A 22,991-nucleotide genomic window follows, 5' to 3' on the forward strand; every position below is an offset into this window, starting at 1 on the left:
CAATGAAATGGCATACGCTTACAGAAAAGCTATGTTATAATGAACTCAAGCTGTAGCAAACACCTTTTGAGGGGTGGCGTGGGGCAAGGGGAAATGGTAACCATAGTTCATATTCATAAAATACAAGGAGTTCTTAAAGTTGCTGTCAATGTGCATCAGAAAAGCTGCTGAAATCTAGCACCAATGAGCAGGCAGGGAAGATGGGGCAGATTTGTGGGGTACAATGGTCTAGGGGGCACGTGCAATCTGGAGCAAATGGGCTCTCCTTCCCACTGCCAGCTAACATAGGTGGCAGCTGTATCATCTGGAAGCTAGGATGGGGATGGCTGTGTAAATAAGGGGGAGGATCCCATGGGCATTATCGTCTTCTTCAGGGAGTAACATTTCACTCATAGGAATTGCAAAAATAATCAAAGAGACTTGGAGCACCTCAAAAACTAATACATTTATTATGGCATACACTTTTATGGACTCAAGCCCACTTCATCACATGAATGAAGTGAAATATTAGTTGGCCAGCAGGTACATAAAGGAGAATGTGGTAAGGGACTTGAATGGCAATGAGATGCAAACATTACAGTAAGTGATAATTAGAGCTTAACTATATTTTAAACAGAAGCATCTAACCTTTTACAGTAGCAGATTGGTGATAATTGCTGAGATGATTGTCTTAATACTTATAGTGGGGCAGGGAACCATTCACAAAAAACAGTCATAGATAGCATAGATATCCTGGCTAATTAACAGATATAGTGTGATTTTAAAAAAACATTTTGTCTTGATTTAACCCATAAGTGATGGCATCTTAGATTGACATCGCAAACAGTTTATTTTTTCAAGCACTAATGATAACCTGCCTTGCTCAGTATTCTTATAACTTTGAAGCTAATAGTGCTTTAATGCAGATAACTCTGATGCATGCAGTAGCAAATAACATCTTCTTAAATATATAATCTAAATATAGTCTACATATGATTTTAATTCAGAGTCACTTGCTAATAATTAAATGAATGATGTCATTGTCTAACGCTGCAATCCTAACTCCACTTACCTGGAAATAAGCCCCATTGAATTGGATTTACTTCTAGTAGACATGGCAGCCTTAGTGTGTTGTTTAAGCATTTTCTGCTGATCTCTGTAGCTTAGGCCACAGTGGAATTAATACTGATTTGTACAGAGGTGAACAAACTGTGATGCAATGTCTGTTGCTTTTGTCAGATGAGGGTAGGTGTTGCATTGGTCACCTTTCTTCCACAACATGAATTATGAAGCAATCAAAAGTCCTTCACTCACTTTTTCTTGTTTTATTCTATGTCAGCCTTTGCCATGCCAGTGCCCTTCAGATGCTTGGGATTGCACTTCAGGCTGGGGCTGATAGGCTTTGTAGTCCAAAACATCTGGAGGGCATCAGGTTGGTGAAGGCTGTTTACTTTTTTTTTTTTTTTTTGTAAAACAGCCTGTTTTACTTCCATCCAATGTTTTATCCTTCTGTTCTTACTCATTGTTCTGTTCTTAGACTTGGGTACAGAGCTGGGTAGGAGTAATATCTGTGGAAAGTGCTGCTAAAATGTATACAAAAATAAAATGCAACTTTAATCTTATAGAAAGGATGAACATATAATAAACATATGAATGATGTTTATACAGTGTAAAATGCAATGAATATGAACTCAAGTATCCAGAATGATGCCTTAACTTCAAGCTGATTTTATAAAAATGAATGGCTTAATTCTAGAGACCAAGTTCGTTTAGACCCCCAAGTTGTTTTCCTTAGTAGTCAATGAATTTGTAATACACAATGTAGTCACACATAGTGCTTCATCAGAAATTAGTCACTTGGCTGACCTGTATTGATAAGATGAGCTGACCTGCAATAAATACAATGCATAGTGGTGCATAATTAATATAAACTTCCAACAAAACTAAAAGTCAGATGTTTAGTCAAATGTTATTTTTTGAAGGAAACTCACCAGTCATTTCCATAAGATTTTGAAAGAATGGGGGAGTTCAACAAAGAGATAAAGAATAGCTCAGATTTTATAGTCATTATTCAATAGAGATATCGGCCAATATTTTTTTGTTTTAGTTAAATCTTGCTCCTCTTTAGGTATTAATGTTATGTTAGCATTTTTCCAACTATCCGGTATCTTCCCCTCTTGCAAAATAGAATTCATTGTATACTGTAAAGGTAACAAGAGTTCTTCCTCCAAACATTTATAGTACACTGCTGATAACCCAGTGATTTACAATGATTTTGGCAGAAAGAATGAAAATAATATTGCAACAATTTATCCAGGAAGATCAATCGGGGTTTTTACCTAAAAGACAATTACGTGACAACTTCAGGAATGTTTTGAATGTGTTGGAATATTTAGAACAACGAAATGATAAACAAGCAGCTTTGATTTTCTTAGATGCTGAGAAAGCATTTGATAATTTGAATTGGAAATTTATGTTTCAGGTTTTGGAGCAAATGGATTTTGGAGACAATTTTATAAAATGGATTAGATCGATTATACATCTCAGAAGGCTCAGATAATTGTTAATGGAGATTTAACGGATTCATGTGAAATACAAAAGGGTACAAGACAGGGATGTCCATTATCTCCCCTTCTATTTATTCTGGTCTTAGAAGTGCTGCTTAGAGATATAAGGCAAGATAAAAGGATTTCGGGACTAAAGATAAAAAAAAGAAGAATATAAACTGAGAGCATTTGCTGATGATTTGATAATTGTATTAGAAAACCCTTTGGAAGGAATTAATGCATTGATGGACAAATTAAAAGAATTTGGACTGTTAGCAGGATTCAAGATCAACAATCAAAAAACAAAGATGTTGGTGAAAAATTTATCTTTAAGGGAACAGAAAGAGTTAATGGACAAGACAGATTTTACAATAGAGAAAAAGTTGAAATATTTAGGTATTATTATGACAAATAAAAATTCAAAGTTGTTTCATAATAATTATGAAAAATTATGGACAGAGATTAAGAAAGATCTGCTAAGATGGGATAAACTACAATTGTCATTAATGGGTAGAATATCTGTGATAAAAATGAATGTATTACCGAGAATGATGTTTCTGTTTCAAACAATACCTGTAATATCCTCTGACTTACCTTTTAAACAATGGCAAAAAGATATCTCTAAATTTGTATGGCAGGGAAAAAAACCAAGAGTTAAATTTAAATTACTACAAGATGCCAAAGAAAGAGGAGGTCTGGGATTACCAAATCTGAGACTTTATTTTGCTGCCTGTTGTTTAGTCTGGATAAAGGAATGGATTTTATTGAGGAATAAAAGACTATTGGATTTGAAGGGCCATAACCTAAAGTGGGGATGGCATGGATATCTATGGTATGACAAAGTAAAAGTAAATGTAGACTTTAATAATCACTTTATAAGACGTCCTCTGTTGAAAATATGGAATAGATATAAACCAAGGTTCTATTCGAAAATACCATTATGTGTCTCAAGTCAAGAAGCTTTTTACAGAAGAGAAATGGCTGGAAAAGAGAAATGGTTAACTTATCAAGAACTATTAGAAAATGTACATGGAGAATATATAATGAAAGAGAGAGAACAACTGATAAAGGAAGGATATAGTTCTCAATGGTTTGCCTATTTACAATTGTTAGAAAGATATAAAATGGATAAGAAAATGTATGGGTTTGAAATAAGTAAATCTGATTTTGAAATAGGTTTGTGTACAAATGATGAAAATATAATTGCAAAAATGTATAAACTCTTGCTGAAAATGGATATGGAAGAAGAACAAGTAAAAGAGTGTATGGTAAAGTGGGCAAAAATTTTTGGTTATAACATACAAATGGATCAATGGGAAAATATGTGGAAAAAAGGCCTGAGATTTACATTATGCTATAATCTTAAAGAAAATTTCTATAAAATGATGTATCGTTGGTACATGACTCCAGAAAAGTTGTCAAAAATGTATAGTAATGTTTCTAATGTTTGTTGGAAATGTAAACAACAAGAAGGATCATTTTATCATATGTGGTGGTTGTGTAAAAAGGCAAAATCATTTTGGGCACAGATAGGTAGGATGATGCAAAAAATTCTAAAGATATTCAGTCAAAAACAGAATTTTTTTTATTGGGTTTTATGGATAAACAAATAGAAAAGAAATATGGAAGAATAATATTATATATGATTACAGCAGCAAGATTATTATATGCACAAAAGTGGAAAATGGAATCAACACCAACAACGGAAGAATGGCTATTGAAATTAATGGACTTAGTAGAGATGGATAAATTGACATGCTTACTTAGAGAAAACTCGACAGACACATTTCTTAAGGAATGGAAGCCTCTCTTAGACTTTTTGTTGAAAGATCAAAACAAAATGATGATATTGGGATTTGACGATTAATTAAGATAACCTATGGAGAAAAGTGATCCTGTATGTATATATTAAGGGACAGGTTTGATATATATTATATACTTATAGCTGATCTGCGACAAATCGGAAGTCAACTATTTTTTTTCTTTTGTTGTATTGTTATGTTTTTGTTGTTTGACTTTGTTTTGTTTGTCTTTTGAAAAATTTTAATAATGAAAAAAAAATCGTTCAAAGAATACCTCAGATTGAAAGATCTCAAATATTAAAAATCCAGTGTGATCTAAAGGATTATGAGGAAGGCAGAGTGAGCTCCCCTCACAGACCTACAATTCTCAGAGTGGTTTAACAGTCAATCCCTCTTCGCAGGGAACTCTGGGAAATATAACTTTGTGAGGAAAATAGATGTCTGCTAACAACTCTCAGCACCCTTAACAAACAGCACAGAAAAACCCCAGAAATCACAAAATAAAGCAACTGCATAACAATACCCAATTAAAATCCTTACAGTTATGAAAAAGCAGTACACAAATATGTTTTCCATACATAAAAGCCTGTAATGATGGACACTGTTGAATCCTAATTACAACAGAGTTTCACAAATGTGGGTCCACCACTGAAAAAGCCCTCTTCCATGTGTCCACCAGCCCAAAATCAATATTATACTATTTAAATAATCATGAGATATATACCCACAATATATATGAGATATTCATCCAAGGAAAAATGAGCATCAACAGACTTCTTAAAAGAACCGACACTTAAGTTTTGAAACACAACTACACTTAAAGTTAAGGCATCAACATTGTTCATCTTTCAGCAACACTTCAAACAGACAGAATTATTCATGACAATGTTACAAGCCAGAATACGCAGTCCCACTCTGAAGTCTAAAACTCTTAAGGCACATATGGATTTACTTCATTCAGAATTTCCTGAATGAATATAGTTGGTGCAAGCTTTTCCAAATACATCTAATGTAGTTCAATCACTGGCATGTGTAACAAAGCTAGACCTTAGGAAAGCCACAGATGATAGAAATTAAACTACCTGTCCCTGAAGTGTATGTGGAGTTATTTATAAAGGCTGGATGGCTTAAATAAAAATTAATTTGCATTTATCCCATGTGAAAGCTACTGGATTTTTACCTACAGCATGGATAAGCCCCCCCCCAAAAAAAAATAGGCTTGGGTAATGTGTTCTGAAAGAGAGATTAGTTTATTCTCCACTATACTCTCAGCAACATGCAACATTCTTGTATTCTGGAACCATGGAAAAATGTGTGTTTATAAATAAGCACCTCTCATCATCCCAGGGATAGGGAACCTCAGGCCCTTGAGGCCTCTCTGTCTAGCTTTCGGGACTCTCATGAGGAGATTAGTAAAAAACAAGTTGAAAAGCAAAGTCAAAAGAGTCAAATCCCTCCAAATGCTTAGGAGTTGTTTAAAACCACAGTATTAGAAGCTCAGCTGGAATTTATACCACAGATAAGGAAAGGTACCACCAGGGCTAAGAGGATTCCAGTATGGTTAGTGAGCAGTCAAAGAAGCTATTAGACACAAGAAGGCTTCCTTTAGAAAATGGAAATCTTGTCCAAATGAGGAGAATAAAAAGGAACACAAACTTTGGCACAAGAAATGCAAGCAGACAATAAGGGATACTAAAATAGAATTTGAGGAACACATTGCTAAAAACATGAAGACCAACAACAAATACATTGCTAGCAAGAGACCAGCTAGAAATACATTTGGACTTTTGGATGACAAGGGAACCAAAAAATGTGCTAAAGGAGGATAACTAGATTGAAGAGAAACTAAATGAATTCTTTGCATCTGTCTTTAAGATGTAATTCAATGTAAACAAATATATAGTGATGCATATTCAGGTAAAAAATCTTAATTTCACATATACACTCATGGAGTCTGAACTGGCAGTGACTGAATGTGACCTTGGGATCGTAGTGGATAGTTTAGTGAAGATGTTAACCCAGTATGCAGCAGCTGTGAGAAAGGCAAATTCCATGCTAAGGATCATTAGGAAAGGAGTGAAAACTGCTGATATAATGCCGCTATACAAGTATATGGTGAGACTGCATTTGGAACACTGTGTACAGCAATAGTCTTCTCACATCAAAAAGGATATTGCAGAGTTGGGAAAGGGTCAGAAAAGGGTAACCAAACTGGTCAAGAGGATGGAGTAACTCCCATATGGCACTTTTGGGGCTTTTTAGTTTAGAGAAAAGGCAAGTAAGAGGCCATATGATAGAAACGTATACAGTTATGCTTGGTATAGAGAAAGTGGATAGAGAAAAGTTTTTCTCCCTCTCTTATAACACTAGAAGAACTCAGGGACATCCAATGAAGCTGAATATTGGAAGATTTGGGGCACACAAAAGAAAGGACTTCTTCACACAGACAGAGCTTGGAAAAGTTACTTTTTTGAACTACAACTCCCATCAGCCCAATCCAGTGGCCATTACTGGCTGGGGCTGATGGGAGTTGTAGTTCAAAAAAGTAACTTTTCCAAGCTCTGCACACAGAACATAGTTAAACTACGGAATTCATTCCCACAAGAGGTAGCAATGCTCGCCAATTTGGATAGCTTTAAAAGAGGATTAGATAAATTCATGGAGGATAAGGCTACCAATGGCTTGTTCTGCCTCCATTGTCAGAAGCAGTATACTTCTGAATCCCAATTGCTGGAAACCGCAGGAGGGGAGAGTGTTGTTGTGCTCATGTCCGTGTAGGCTTCTTATAGGCATCTGGTTGGCCATTGTGACAACAGGATGCTGGACCAAATGGTCCACTGGCTTGTTCCAGCAGCTTCTTCTTATGTTCTTATGCTCCCCAGGCGGCCACACTCCTTACTAGCCCTGCTTCACACCATCCTTGAGTGTTTTGCCTGGCTGGAATGCACCCTTGAGCTCTGATAATGTCTCTTGCTTGCCTGAATAAAGGATAAAGATATTTAAGCAACCATCCTACTGTCCAGGTGTTGTTGTTGTTGTTAAGTGTATTAACCTGCCCTTTGGCAAAAGATCCAAGAACGGGTCACAACACCACAATAATATAAAATACGATATTAAAAATAGTGTAAAACAAATGACATTCACAGCTGGAGAGGGTCTTCAGCATATGACAAAAACTGTATAATGAAGGTGCCAGACACACCTCTGTGGTGAGGGAATTCCACAACCTAGGGTCTGCTACAGACAATGCTCTCTCCCAGGCACACACACACCCCAAATATCTAAGAGTGGTGGAACTACCAAGATGGCTCCTTCTGCTGATTTTAACACTCAAGAGGGTCTGTAGGGAAGGAGGCGGCCTCTCTGATATTTGGGGCCTAAGTCATTTAACCCTTTAAATGCTAGTGTGAGCACCTTAAATTGAGCCTGGAAATGAACTGGCAACCAATGCAGCTGTTTTAAAGTAAGAATTCTATAAGATCTACGTGGAACCCCAGCCAATAATCTGGTTGCCGCACTTTGAAACAGTTGACGTTTCTGAGTCATCTTCAAGGGCAGTCCCACACAGAGCACATTGCAACAATCCAATCTGGAAGTTATCAAAGCATGCAGTACCAGAGCTTGGAAAAGTTACTTTTTTGAACTACAACTCTCATCAGTCCAATCCAGTGGCCATGCTGGTTGGGGCTGATGGGTGTTGTAGTTAAAAAAAATAACTTTTCCAAGCTCTGTGCAGTACAGTGGCCAAGTCATCGCTGTACAAAATGGGCCATAGCTGGCAAACCAGCTGTAGCTGAAAAAAATCACTCCTACCCACCGAGGCCAACTGAACCTTCAGTGAAAGGTTGAATCCAGGAGTACCCCCAACTTTCAGACCTGATCCTTCCAAGGCAGTGCAATCCCATCCAGGACAGGCCATCTGCCCACCAGATGTGAGAACTCAGGAAACATAACACCTCTGTCTTTTCAGCATTCAGCCTCAAATTATCAACCTACATCCAGCCCATCACCACCCCCAAGCACCAGTCTAAAGTGCAACTACCTCTTCCAATTCAGACAGAACAGAGAGATAGAGCTGGATGTGCCATCTGCATATTGGTGACACCTCACTCCAAATTCCCTGATGACAGGTCCCAACGGTTTCATACAGATGTTAAATAGCTTGGGGGACAAGATGGAACCCTGAGGGACACCACAGGACAGCTTCCATTTTATTTATTTATTTATTTATTGCATTTGTATACCGCCCCATAGCTGAAGCTCTCTGGGCAGTTTACAACAATTAAAAACATATATACAAATTTAAAAACACATTTTTTAAAAAGCAATTTAAAAACACACGCTAAAATGCCTGGGAGAAGAGAAAAGTCTAGACCTGGCACCGAAAAGTTAACAGTGTTGGTGCCAGACCCACCTCATCAGGGAAATAATTCCATAATTTGGGGGCCACCACTGAGAAGGCCCTTTTGTTGCCACCCTCCCACCTTCCCTCCGAGTAGGCACCTGGAAGAGGGCCTTGTATGTTGAGCATAGTGTACGGGTGGGTTTGTGTTGGGAGAGGTGTTCCATCAGGTATTGTGGTCCTAAGCCGTGTAAGGCTTTATAGGTTAAAACCAGCACCTTGAATTGAGCTCAGAAACATACAGGCAGCCAATGCAAGCGGGCCAGAATTGGTTTCTGTTCAAACCGTCTGGTCCCTGTTACCAATCTGGCTGCTGCATTTTGCACAAGCTGCAGCTTCCAAACCATCTTCAAAGGCAGCTCCATGTAGAGCTCATTGCAGTAATCTAACTTGGAGGTTACCAGAGCATGGACAACTGAAGCCAGGTTATCCCTGTCCAGAGAGGGGCGTAGCTGGGCCACCAACCGAAGTTGGTAGAAGGCACTCTATGCCACCGAGGCTACCTGAGCCTCAAGTGACAGAGATGGTTCTAGGAGAACCCCCAAGCTACGAACCTGCTCCTTCAGGGGGAGTGCAACCCCATACAGGACAGGTTGGACATCCACCCACTAGCAGCATCTCAGTCTTCTCTGGATTGACCCTCAGTTAATTAGCCCTCATCCAGTCCATTGTTGCAGCCAGGCACTAGTTTAGCACATTGACAGCCTCACCTGAAGAAGATGAAAAGGAGAAATAGAACTGCATCTCATCAACATACTGATGGCAACACACTCCAAAGCTCCAGATGACTGCACCCAATGGTTTCATGTAGATGTTGAACAGCATGGGGGACAGAACTGACCCCTGCGGAACCCCATACTGGAGAGTCCAAGGTCCCAAGCGGTGTTCCCCAAGCACCACCTTCTGGAGCCGACCCGCCAAGTAGGTGTTGAGCCTCAGCTCTCCCAGAAGGGACAGGAAGGGGGGAGGCATGAGTTTCAGACGCCTCCGCTGCCAGAAGACACAGAAGACTTGGGAGTTGTTGAGTCTGAGCGGGACCTTGGGGGGGGGGAGAAAGCGAGCCTGAATTCCAGCCAGTTCCCACGGATGGCGCGATCTCTGAGGAGGAGAGCACGCCGTCCCTAGTTGCTGCTGAGGACCTGTTGGGGGAAGCTCCAGCAAAAGTGTCAACTCCTCCCTTGCCAAGCAGTTCCTAGGATGCCACCAGTGTGACGCAGCCCGCTGACCTCAAGCCCATTAGTCAGGAGCAGGTGTCTTCCGATGAGCCGTTAGAGACACGCCCCCCGTCACCTTGCTCCCACCACCACGAGAAACGGACAGGGCAGAGACAGGACTTGTGAAGGAGTCAGAGATTACGATCGAAAATGTTCCCTACTTTGTGGGGAGCTGCTGAGTCAACTTCCTTCATACGCCGCAGAGCATGTCTAGAGTGTAGTTAGGGATTTTAGTGAGTTAGTGCAGGTTTTTCTATGAAGCGCAATGCCTTTGATGTATCCATTACTTTAATAAAATGAGATTTAATTGCACCCGCGTCTCAGCCTCGTAGTTCCGGCTCTGGATGGGACAGTAGGAGCGGAACCACCGCCATGCAGCCCCTCCCACTCCCAACTCAGCCAGTCTCCCCAGAAGGATACCATGGTCAATGGTATCGAAAGCCACTGAGAGATCAAGGAGAATCAACAGAGTCACACTCCCCCTGTCTCTCTCCCAACAGAGGTCATCATACAGGGCAACCAAGGTTGTTTCTCTGCCAAAACCAGGCCTGAAACCTGACTGAAATGGATCCAGATAATTGGTCTCATCCAAGAGTGTCTGGAGCTGGCCTGCAACCACTCATTCAAGGACCTTGCCCAGGAATGGAACATTTGCTACCGGCCTATAGTTATTAAGATTTTCTGGGTCCAGGGAGGGTCTCTTCAGGAGTGGTCTCACTACAGCCTCTTTCAAGCAGCCAGGGACCATCCTGTCTCACAGAGAGGCATTAATCATTTCCCTGGTCCAGCCGGCTGTTTCATCCCTGCTAGCTTTTATTAGCCAAGAAGGGCAAGGATCCAGCACAGAAGTGGTTGCACGAACCTGTCCAAGCACCTTGTCAACGTCCTCAAGCTGTACCAAGCTGAAACTCATCCAAGAAATCGGGACAAGGCTGTGCTCTGGATACCCCGCTTGATGCACCTGCTAAAACAATGGAGTCTAAGTCCTGGCAGATGCTAAATATTTTATCCTGGAAGTGCCTAGCAAATTCATTACAGCGGGCCTCAGATGGCTCTACCATGTCCTTGGGGCCAGCGTGTAATAGCCCCCGGACAATTCTGGTGCCAAACATTAGCCTCCCATAACTCCTTTCTGAAAATGGCCCTGGAAGTAGGAGCAGAAGCACCAAAGCACAGTGCCCCCAGTCCTCACCTCCCTGAGATGCTCCAGAAGGGTCCTGTGGTCAACAGTTTCAAAACCCACTGAGGAGAAGGAGAAGGTACAGGGTCGCACTCCTCCCATCTGTCTCCTGACAAATGTCATCAACCAGGGTGACCAAGACAGTTTCAGTGACATGACTAGGCCTGAAGCCAGACTGGAACTGATCCAGTGGGATGGATCAATGCTGCTAATTGACAAATTCCAAAGAGATCAGGTGCAAAAGCACTGTTCACGTAGCAGCCAAAGGCAGAGTGGGCTAAACAACTGTTTTCACATGGGGTCAGAATGTTATCGGTGATGGGGCAATCTGGGCCTCTGAAATCAGAGTTATGGAATACAGTGCAACCAATATGGACTGGATATGTAACGTCTGGGTAGGGAGGGTCTACATTTATATTTCATCTTTCCTCCTGTGAGGTTAAGGCAGCATACATAGCCTTCCATAATTTTATCCTCAGAACAATCCTGAGAGGTCCCAACCCTGTCACTGTCTCAAGATCCTTCACTGTCATTGCTGAAATACTATATATCTGTATATATACATACACACAAATTTGCATGTCATAGCGAGAGGCTATAAATACAAAACAGCAGAAAATAGTATTAGCAAAATTTAGCAAAATTGTCAACTTTTGTGGAATGATCTAGCAGTTCATAAAAAATGCGAAGTAATTCGGGAAACCATGCATTTGTCATGTCATCTGGTGATTTATGCTCTCTTTACTAAATCCATGTGTCTTAGAAGGTACAAAAGCTTTTAGAGGCTCACACTTTGCCATTTGTTTCCAGAGTAAATACATTTCCTTCAACTCATCCCCTCCTCTCTCTTCAGTAATAAACAAGTAGAAACGGAATCTATTCCTTTTCCAAAGTGTTCCTTCCTTTAAGAATTGTGTGTGGCATTAAGATTTGACTGTTGTCAAAGAGCTTGTCATTCCTGGAAAACAACAGTGCCAGGGCATGTTTACAGAACTCCGTGAGCCTTTGAAAGCTGGCTCAATCCAGCACATAAGCCTGCTGCCATTTCAGGGCAGTTTCAGACATTACTCCCACTATGTGAATACTTATAAGGTTTCATAAGAACATAAGAAGAACCCTGCTGAACACCCATCTAATCCAGCATCCTGTTCTCACAGTGGCCAACCAGATGCCTACCAGCAAGCAGAACCTGAGCGCAAGAGCATACTGCCTCTGATTATGGAGGCAGAACATAACCATCATGACTAGTAGCCATTGACAGCTTTTTTAAGTGGGAGCATTCAGGGACATTGCTAGGTATTTAATGGGCTCAGGGATGAGGACCATGACACAAACAAGCATTGTCCGTATGTTTATGCCTCTGGAAAATCAAGGTGGTGAGTAGCTAGGCTCTCACACTGTCCTTTGCAGTGTGCCCAGCTGCCCTATAAGCAAAGGTGTCTAAAAACAAAGTTTAAGGTGAGGGGAAGGGCCAGAAAATCCAAAAGCAGTGGATGAGTTGCTGCTGATGACTGGGATGAATAGGGGGTGGCAGCGGGGAGATCAGTGCACTACAAACGTGCCAGCAGAGCTAATCCAATTCTCCTGCTGGTGTGTTTGTACCATGCCAGCCTCCCCACTAACTCCTCCCTCCCCCTCTCCTTCCTAGTAAGCAGCAGGAACTCAGCTGTCAGGAGGTCAGGTGAGCACCACCACCTCATCCCACCATCTGCTACTGTAATCCAGAGCCAGCTGCAAAAGGCCCAGGGTTCAGCTTCCCTGGGCAACCTGCCAACAACACCCCCAGGAGCACGTGAAAGTTTCTTACTGTGAGGATCTTTGTTTGAAATGGCCTTCCCAAGCCTTTTCACTTTGATGCATGTCCCATGGATTTCACTAGACCTTGCATCCGCATAAGGATACCTAAGAGTGCCACGAAAATTTCAGCCACATGAAATTACTGAATATGCCTATTACATGCATAATTTAGTGATAAAATAAGAACGTTCTGCTTCTCTACTTGTGTTTTATTTCACCATAACTAAAAAGGCAAAGACGATATTACATGTTTGTTATGGAACTGGACCACCAGATTTTGGCTTGGTATGGACTACTGGTACTCTGAGATGGTCACAACTGAAGGAAGTCTTACCCTAGTCTTCAGAGCCCACATTCTCTCCACAAGGAAGGAATCTACCCATATGCTCCTTCATCTGCCACTTCAATTGTGGATCGGAAACAGAATATCTCATTCTCTATCCCAAAGTATGTGAGAACAGCTAAGTAGGGCTGTTACCACAGCAAGCTGTGAAGTAATATCTTTATTCATCATTTACCCTCCTAAACGCTGGTGATCAATGGAGGAAGGAAATGTCGAGCACTCTGTCCAGTTTCGTTGCATCTTCTCTGCATGACAGTCATAAAAAATTGTCCTAAATCAGGAGTGGTCAACCTATGGCTCCAAAGCATTATGCAACCACACAATACATTTTCCCTTCTCGCTCTACCCCCTTGCACTCTATTTGGCCCAAAACCTTCAGTCTTTTTTTTTTTTAAGGAAGTGTTTCTGGCCATTTCATAAAAAGCAGGTGAAGAACTTACGCCTAAATAACATAAAACAGTGAAACATTATAAAAAGGAGGCACATAAAAAGTAAAACTTTCCCAACATTTCAACTGTGGTTTTCTCTTTTCTCAAATACCAAGGATTCAAGTTTCAGAAGCAACATAGTCTTCTGTCAAAACATATGCCAGTTGATGTTGGCATTCATCATGTTCATGGACATCATAAGCAGCTAACACCAATTACATGCAACTAAACCATGCAAAATAGCCACAGCCTTCTGGCTCATAAGATATCACCAGTGTATCCCTCTAAAATATGTTGCCAAGTCCTTTCTTAGCTGAATTTTACCTAAATCAACAGAGCTGATGCATCTTCACTTTTTTTTTTTGTCCAGTTAGGTACATTTATACCATACCGATCAAATCATTCTCATCTGCCAAAAGTAGCTAGGCTGATTAAAAAGGATACAGAGTTCGGCACAGTGATGTCTGCAGTTAAGCCTAATTTAACACTTCTGTACTACATGCCTGAATTTCTGCAAGGTGTTACATTAGCACTTCCTGAGAGTGGCATCGTTCAGTTTAGAAGTCTGACACTGCACATTGCCTTTCCCTTTCTGCTTGAATTTTTTCCTCCCTTCTTTATCTTTCAAGCATCTTTGTATTGGGCAACTGCCTAGTTTTATAAGATAAATGTGGAATTCTCATTTGTCTGCAGGACCATCCCTGGAGTACCAGGACTGAAACCCAAACTTAGCCCCAGCACAGCTTGAGAGTCCATTCGTCATCTAAACAAATGCTGTAAGACCTTTTATGCTTCTTTTTTTCTTTCTTTCTTTTTTACAGCATGTCAAAAATCGTATTGACTGCCAATAGTGATGTGATTGGTGTGGCCTCCTCTGAGCCATATGTATCCAGGGAAGTTTGGGCAGGTTCACTAATCACTTCCAAGTTTTGGCTTTTAGCTTTGAAGCTAGAAGCTGATGAGTTATCAGAAAGCTTGCACTTATGTATTTATTAATAATAATTAAAAATACAAAAAAATACAGAACAAAGAGAAGAAATTATTTCAGGATTTTCTCAGAAAAAAAATGCACTGTGTGTAAGTAAGCCTTGTGTTGATATTCAGCCACTACTACTGCTGATACATTATTTACTATTTATATAGCATCAACAAGTGTGCTCAGAGCTACACAGGAACTGGTGTTTGTGGTGCCACCCCTCTCCCTTCCTTCAAAGCCTTCATTAAAGCCCCCTTTGGCTATCCCCTTAGTCTTCAGTCCTGATTTTATCCAGTCATTCAGTATTTTGTAAATCTTTATAATGTACTTTGCACAGAGAACTATTTTTTAAAAATGTAATTATTATTGCTTTAGATCCCAGCTTTCCTCCTGGTGGTGGATCTGGCTCTCCCCCTCTCCATAATATCCTCACACAACCTTGTGAGATAGGTTAGGCTGAGTATTGGTGACTGGCCCAAGGTCACCCAGTGAGCTTCATGGCTGATTGGGAATCTGAACCATGGTATCCAGGTCATAGTCCAACACTCTAACCACAGTACTACCCTAATTCTCTGTTGCTATTGGGCAGCTGATAAATGGAAGGAAGGAAGGGAGGAAGGGAGGAAGGAAAAGTAACTGTAGCCCTGTTCAGGCATTCAACTTGTAATGGCAGAAACTGGGTAGGGGGCTTGAGGGCACATGAAATGGTCCAGCGTCCAATGGCCCCATATGCACTTCCTCAGCCCCTTCCACCTCTGATCTTTATGCATTGAGTCTGAAGGACTGAAGGGGGATTCCCTGCTCATTTGCCTCTGCACGAATGAACTTCCTCTTCAGCCCTTTTAGATCAATGCAGGGAGGTTAGAAGTGCAGCAGGCTGGGCCACGGGGGGCGGGTGGCACACAGAGGGCCATGGCCCATACACAGCTTGGGCCCTCATGCATTTTTTCAAACACCTGGATAGGACTTGCATATGCTCAGATTTCTCTCTCTCATATAAATAATATGTATTTCATTACATTTTACATACAGAGAGCAGTAAGTACATTCTTACAATCTACAAATACATTCACACAGAGGGATATAGAATATGTATTATTCTTGAATACAATATGTATTATACTTGATGGTGCTTAAGGAGTTTGGATAAACAAGGTTGCATGGTAACAGTACTGTTGTCCAGGCTGCCTTGTTTGTTTATGAATAATGTATTCCTGATGAAGTTTAAAATCCACTGTGTACAAATATATCTATCTATCTATGGTATATTAATTTGAAGTTACGCACCATTTCATTGTACCGAAGTCTAGAAATATAACAGTTGTATCTTGGTTAGAACGATAAGGTGAAAGTATAAGCTTCCTGTGAAGTCTAATGTTATATAGCGTTAGATTCCAACCCAGTACCAATGGTAGCTGGTGCCTATTGGGACTGATGAGGCTGAAGCCGGGGAGCCCAACAGTAGGTGGAGTTAGGCCCAATGACAAGCGGAGCCAACTAACTCTAGTTTCATCCACAACTCCTCTCTGGTGAGTTCTTTAAGGGCAACACTGACACTAAGGTCACTTTAAGGGCAACACTGACACGAAGATGACAGACAGTGTTACCCAGTTGACTTCTTGTTGTAAGTAGGGTTGCCAGGTCTCCGGTTTTCTGCCGGAGTCTCCGGCAAAAGGGGGCCGTCTCCGGCCTCCGGCCATATTTACGCTAAATAGGTAGATCTCCGGTTTTGAAGCACCTCCCCCAGCCATGCATGCATGATTCATGCATGCGTATGCTGCTGAAGGCTCTTCCCGCCCACCCGCCTTTTCCCTGGCAGGCGCAGGCGCAGGAGGAGGAAACAGCGTCTTCCCGCCCGCCTGCCTTTTCCCAGTGAGGCACAGGTGCTGGGCAGGAGTGGCCGCAATGGAGCTCAGCAGTGGCAGCTGCAGCGTCTCTGCCTGGGGGACCCCATCATAACTCTTGCCACGCCAGCTCCTCGGAGGCAGGGAAAGGAGGGGCTGGGTGGGGGCTCACCCCCTTCCTCCTCCTCGTCCTGGTGCACAGAGAGCTGGAGGGAGCCAGCCAGCTGGGCGGCCAACATGGCTGAAATCAGCATGCCATCGACCAGTCCAAGCTGCCGGGAGTCAAAGAAGGTAGGTGCGAAGGGGGAGGCCGGGCGCAACCCCGCAGGGCTGCTCGGGGTGTGTGTGTGGCTGGCCTGCAGCGCGGAGGTGCCGTTGGGCTCCTGCCTCCTTTGCATGTGTTGGGCAGGGTGGACGAGGGGAGACGGTTTTCAGTGCGCAGACGGACCAGGGTCGCGGAGGGGAGGTGGAGACACCCCCTGCCCGTGAGTCCTGCTGTCCTCTTGGGTAGGTGGCTGGGGACACCTCCCCCATCGGGTAGGAATAAAGGCAGGGGGAGGGGCACCCCTCTGCCTTCCCCGCCTGCAGCTGGCTTTCTTTGCGCGGCACAGCTTCTGTTGCATTGAGTGGAAGGCCGCAGGTGGGGGGGCTGTGCCAGTGCCAGTGCGGTGGACCTGCTCTGGGCTCCCGCGGGCGCGCTGCCATGGAAGCTGCTTCCGCGGGCGGTGCCTGGCGCACGGGCGGCTGGCGAGGTGGGCAGAGCTGCAAGGGCAGCACGGGCGTGGGCGGCTGGCGAGGCGGGCAGAGCCGCAAGGGCAGCGCAGGCTCGGGCCGCATGGCGCCACGACCAGGCTCTCCCTCGGCTGCCTGCACCTGCCGCTGCCGTCGGGGCGAGGGACGGAAGGCCCTGTGGAGACGGGCCATGAAGCACACGCGCATCGGGGTGTTTCCATGCCTTCCGGAGCATCGGAACCACCCTTGGACCCAGCCGGGCGCCTGCTCCGTCTAGCTCAGCGTTGGCTGCACTGGCAGGCCGGGGGTGCCTCCCAGCCCTCCCTGGAAGGGCGGTTGGAGATCGGAGGTGGGACCTGGGGGGCAGCCTTCTCAACGCTGTTACCCCCTCCGCCAACATGCGCCTTTTCTGTGTGCCGCGATTCTTCTGTGTTTATTTTACTGTGTTTTGAAAGCGAGAGAGCATTCTGAGTCAAACCTCCCTTCCGCCTACATGGTACTCTGGTCAAGAGATCTTTCTCTTTCAGGAAGGTGTTTGCAACCTGTCTTTAGTGGAACTGGCCGTCTGCGGCTGTTTTATCCCTTTTTATTAGGGCTCTCAGTCTCACCTGATTAATCACTTGATATATATATATATATATATATATTTTAAAGGTTGCATACTAGGAACAACTGGGCAGGAGGGAAGAGCTGTTCCCTCCCGAGATAAAAAGGTGGTGGTGGAGGAGATTAGGCATCTTTTAAAATGGTACATGTGGCATCAGAAGCACTTTGCAATGAATTGTGGCACCCTTTTCATTGATAAAAATGTAGCTGACTAACCAATTAGACCTTGTAGCTCTTCTCTTTATTTATTTCTGGCTTTCTATGTATGTTATCTTTTTTACTGTTAAGATGCCTCTTTCTTGGAGGCTGGGAAATGGGGTATAAATGTAGGTAAGATTTTTTTAAAAGCCCCCACCAACCTACCTGCAGTCCGAAGTGTTACAGGACTATCACTTGGGTTCTGCTGAGCATGTCACCTGGCCCAGGGGGTTGCTTACCCCTTGGCATGCTTTAGCCACACCATTAAAGAGGAGCAAATAAATATTTCCCCACACTTCCAAATGTTACATTTGGGGTGCATGATCTAAGGCAAGGGTCACCACTGTGGTGCCTGTGGGTACAACTGTGCCTTGAGGTCCACCACTGGTGCCCACAAAGTCATTGAGACCCTTCCCTCCTTACTCCCCACTTGGTCATGAAATGAGGGTGGTTGCCTTTCTTCTCCCTTGAGAAGTACATAGAGGAAGTTAGAAAATTATTTATTATTATTTATAAAATTTGTATCCCACCCTTCCTCCAAAAGGAAGGTGATTGGCTACTTGAGTATCTTACTGCTTCTAGCATCCCAGAAGAGGGCATGGCTGAACGGTTGGATACCTCAACAGAAGTACTCCTGCTATGAATTGAGGATATACTGCAACATTTTGTTATAGTCCCACTTGTCACTTAATTATAGACAAAAGTTTACGTGCTTGTCTAGAGAATAAGCATCTGGTGCCAGAATTGCCAGGCTGCAGCCCACAGCAAAGGGCTGCATCTTTTAAGGGCCTAGCATCAACATCTTTGCTGAGGTGCATCCTGAGCCTTTCCCCTGCCAAAGCAAAGTGGTTATCGAGGGGGACAAATGATAACAAAAAACATCAAAGAATCCTGTTTGCTCCATTTAAACCAAGTTAGCCCAGTTTGGAGCTCTTGGGTTCTAGATCCTGCAGGCTTGGATCTAAAAGCTGCCCCCAGAAGCATGCAAAGAGTTATTGATGATCAGATTTCCAGTTGCAATATTTATTGTTAAATCAGTTATTAGCTATACTTTTATACTTCTTCCCAAATGTGTACTCTAGGTGTTTCACAGCATCTTAAAACCAATATAACAATACTAAAAACCTCAGTAGAAAACATTTAAAAAGGTATGAAACTGCACTAAAAGTTTTGTACCAACAAGATTCTATGTCATGGATAAAAAACACAAACATGTATAAATTGGTACTTTTTACTAACAGATGAGTACAAATAAGAAGCATTCAGCCGGGCCTGTTCCAGAGAAGTAGCCATGTAAACAGATGGAAGCTTGGAAAAGGGGACACTTGGATCCAGTCCATTTCCCACCTTCTCAGTGGCCAGATAGTGTTATGAAAGTCAGGTGCAGGACAGGAAAAATGAGAGGCACCTTGCCTCCGCAACCTGTACCACTAAATAACTTAGTGAACTTGGGACAGAGTTCTATGCAAGCATGGGTTTTGAACAGGAAAACCAGATTTCACCTACTTGATTGTTGCTCTGTACTGGCTAGCTAGTGATAGTTCTGGTTTAATTTAACATGGCTGCAACCATATCTACTCAGAAATAACTCCTATTGAGTTCTATGGGGCTTAGTTCCTTAATAAGCATGTTTACAGTTGCTGCCTTCAGGGTCATCCATCTGTGCTCCCATCTAACATCTCTGCAACACTGAGCTCCTTTCTTCCAGTAATGGCCTGGCCTGAGGGCACGTAAACCCTTCTTGCCAGAAGCAAGTAAGCTATATTAAATGTTCCCTAAACGTGTTGAACTGTGACCTGGGAGACCAGGGTTTGAATCCCCACACAGCCATGAAGCTCACTGGGTGACCTTGGGCCAGTCACTGCCTCTCAGACTCAGAGGAAGGCAATAGTAAACCACCTCTGTCTGAATACTGCTTACCATGAAGACCCTATCTGGGATCAACTTGAAGGCAGTCCATTTCCATTTTGCATCACCCTAAGCTTGTGAGAAAGAATGACCTTGTCACTTCAGATGGACCTAGGAACACCCTATTTTAGGTAAGATTTCTATTTTAATCTCCAGAGAATTTTTTTTAATGGTATGCTCCAAGCAACTGTGGTTGATACAATGTATCATGTTTAATGACATCACTAGGGCCCGCCCCATGCTGTCACTAGGGCCGCCCCGTGATGTCACTAGGGTCTGCCCCCATTTTCTCAGGTTTTTGAATGGTTCGGACCTGGCAACCCTAGTTGTAAGTAAGGAGGTAGGCACATGGGGGCTGGCTGAGAGCAGACTGAGATTGGTGGGACAGTGCCCCATTCTCCCTAATGGGCCAGCTTCCACTGGACAATACAAAGTTGTTTATGCCACCTTATTATACCAAAGCAAAACCTACTTACCCCAAGGCCTCCACAGGGCAGCAACGAAAATAGTTTTTGTGGCACGTTGCCTGTATGTATTAAAAAGAAGAGAAAACAGTAAAACTGAGTGTAGAATTCCTTCATTCTAGTTCTCTATTGTCAATCCTTTTTCAATAGAGAGTCAATAAATAATAACAATTCATCTCTTAAATCTTTCCCAATAGTACAAAGCAAGAGAAACTTTGGGCTGGTTAAATCCCTGCACCTAAAGGACCTTTCCCCACATGAACATGCCTGGACCCTGAGATCATAATCTGAGGCCCTTCTCTGCATGTTAACTCAAAGGGAGTTCCAAAGGATAGTGATGAGAGAAAGGGCCTTCTCTGTAGTAGCTCCCTCGCATCATTTATGGAATGCTCTCCCAGGGAGGCCCACTTTGCGCCAACTTTGTCATCATTTTGACACCAGGCAAAGCCTTTATTTTGTTTTCCCAGGCATTTGGGGAGCACCAATGATATGATTGTACTGTTGAATCTGTTTTTAATAATGTTTATGTGATTTTATTTTTGATTTTGATTGTAAATTGCTTTGGGACTTTCTCAGTGGGAAGCAATGTACAAATCTAATAAGCCCAGGGCCTTTTTGTGACAGTACTCACTGGTATAGAGTACTGGTTCCTCTCCTTTTTTTAATGCCCATGCCATCCATTTTGTGATTTACTTTTATCAAGATATGAGTATTGGCACCTCATTTTTTGCCAGAAAAGCACTGAATAAACCTAAACTACACAGAAAGCCTTTTGAACTTCTAGGGCATAATAATCAGGGGCATAATGGATACAGGCATGCTATCCATTAGGAACTAGGCTTAAGGACTGAGCCGAAGAATTTTAGAACTGGGCCTTCTTTCACTTCCTTACATATTGGTCAAAAACATTTGATATGACATACTTGGTTGGGGTAGCAGGAGAAAATCACGACAACTTCAGCATAGATGTGTTTTTTGTTTAAATGGTGCATTGATGCAATAGCTGATACAGTAGGGCCCTGTTTTACAGCGCTTCGCCTTTACAGCGTTCCACTAATACAGCGGTTGTGAATTGTAGAAAGGCCCCGCTTTACAGCACTTGTTCTGCTTTTACGGTGGTTTTGTGCCGCTGGGCGCCATTTTGGTTAATGTAAGTCAATGGGATCTGCTTTACAGCGGTTTTCGCTTTACAGCGGGGGTCTGGAACGTAACCCACTGTATGAGCGGGGCCCTACTGTATGTTCCATTGCACACATTTACTTCCTGTTGCAGTAAGATTTATGACTGGAACTTCAATGTGTTTTTGGTTTTTATTTTTCTAAAATCTCAGAGCCACTGGAACTGGCAGCTTCTGGTTCATTTTATTACAACATTGTAAAAAGGGATTCAGTAACCTCACTGGTGCTATGCAGGAACTAACACTGAATTAGCACACATTTTTGATGAGAAGACATTAGGAAAATGGCTACAAGTATATACTTTAAAAATGCCTAATAGGAGACCTGGGAGCACATGACAGAAACACAGGCCTTGAAGCAAGCCAAACTGTATTCAACCTTTCACCACATAGAAGCTTCACAGCCTATGCAATCCAGACCATAGTGTGGAACAAACCAGGAGTCACTGGATATCTCAATAGGACAGTCAGAGAACAAATAACTTCTAATGATTAAATCAAATAATAAGTGCTTCAGATTTTAGCAAAAGGATCAAGAATCTTCTATGATAGCATTTGCCAACCTGGTAGCCTCCAGATGTTTTGGACTACCACTCCCTTCAGCCTCAGCCAGCACATCTGCATTAGGATAAAAAATTGTGCAATGTACAGATATACAATGGTAAATATTCTTTGATAGCAGCCAATCACAGAACAAGAATATTTACTTTCAGGAAACTTACAAACCAGTTAAAGATTCTGGTTATTCTATGCTGGTTCTGGGAAAGCACCTAATGTAAAGCCTCATTATCTAGTTATTTCTGTGGTTGAATTTGCCATAGACAATATTTGGAGCCTCTCTTCTGTTGAAAATTGATGGTTTGATACTCATGTGCCACACAGTGTTTGTGTATGGGAATATATGCCATTGTTTGCAAGTTAATAGAAACCAGAAGAGGTCTGAAGGTCCTTAGTGGTTTTCATTACCATCACTTCAGGCCAATGGTGATTCTGGTAAGAGCATTAAAAATTTGCCTCCAAGCTGTAATATATTCACACATACTGTACAGATTCTTTAAATGTCAGCTGTACTTAAAATGAAGCATTAGCCATTGTGATGGCCTGACACATAATTTTAGCATTTATAAATTTGCCATAGAAACTGAAAACTGAATGGAAACTGAAAATGGGTAATTGTTCTGAATTGTGCTTATTAAAGGAACATTGTATGATGCCAATCTGAAAATCATGATAGCTTACATCACGTCAAGGTGTAATGTTGTATGGCACATTGTAATGAAATATAAGTTATCAAAAAAAAAGCAAGCTTTTCAGAGGTAGTATGTTAAAGTGGCCTTGTTACATTTGGTTTAGGAAAGCTCTTAAGTAGATACTTAGTTAAGATCATATCAACTT

The 22,991-nt window shown here is 42.4% G+C and overlaps 1 protein-coding gene across 1 annotated transcript in view; it reads right to left on the reverse strand.

Moving 5' to 3' along the window:
- LOC133364875 (histone deacetylase 9-like) overlaps window positions 1–22,991 on the reverse strand; it is a 498,851-nt gene that overhangs the window by 22,926 nt on the left and 452,934 nt on the right. Inside the window, exon 17 of the mRNA XM_061585819.1 lies at window positions 20,432–20,481. Coding sequence (XP_061441803.1) covers window positions 20,432–20,481 — 50 coding nt within the window. The remainder of the gene's footprint in view (window positions 1–20,431; window positions 20,482–22,991) is intronic.

This window comes from Rhineura floridana, chromosome 10 (genome assembly GCF_030035675.1).
Source record: "Rhineura floridana isolate rRhiFlo1 chromosome 10, rRhiFlo1.hap2, whole genome shotgun sequence".
Taxonomy (NCBI): Eukaryota; Metazoa; Chordata; class Lepidosauria; order Squamata; family Rhineuridae; genus Rhineura; species Rhineura floridana.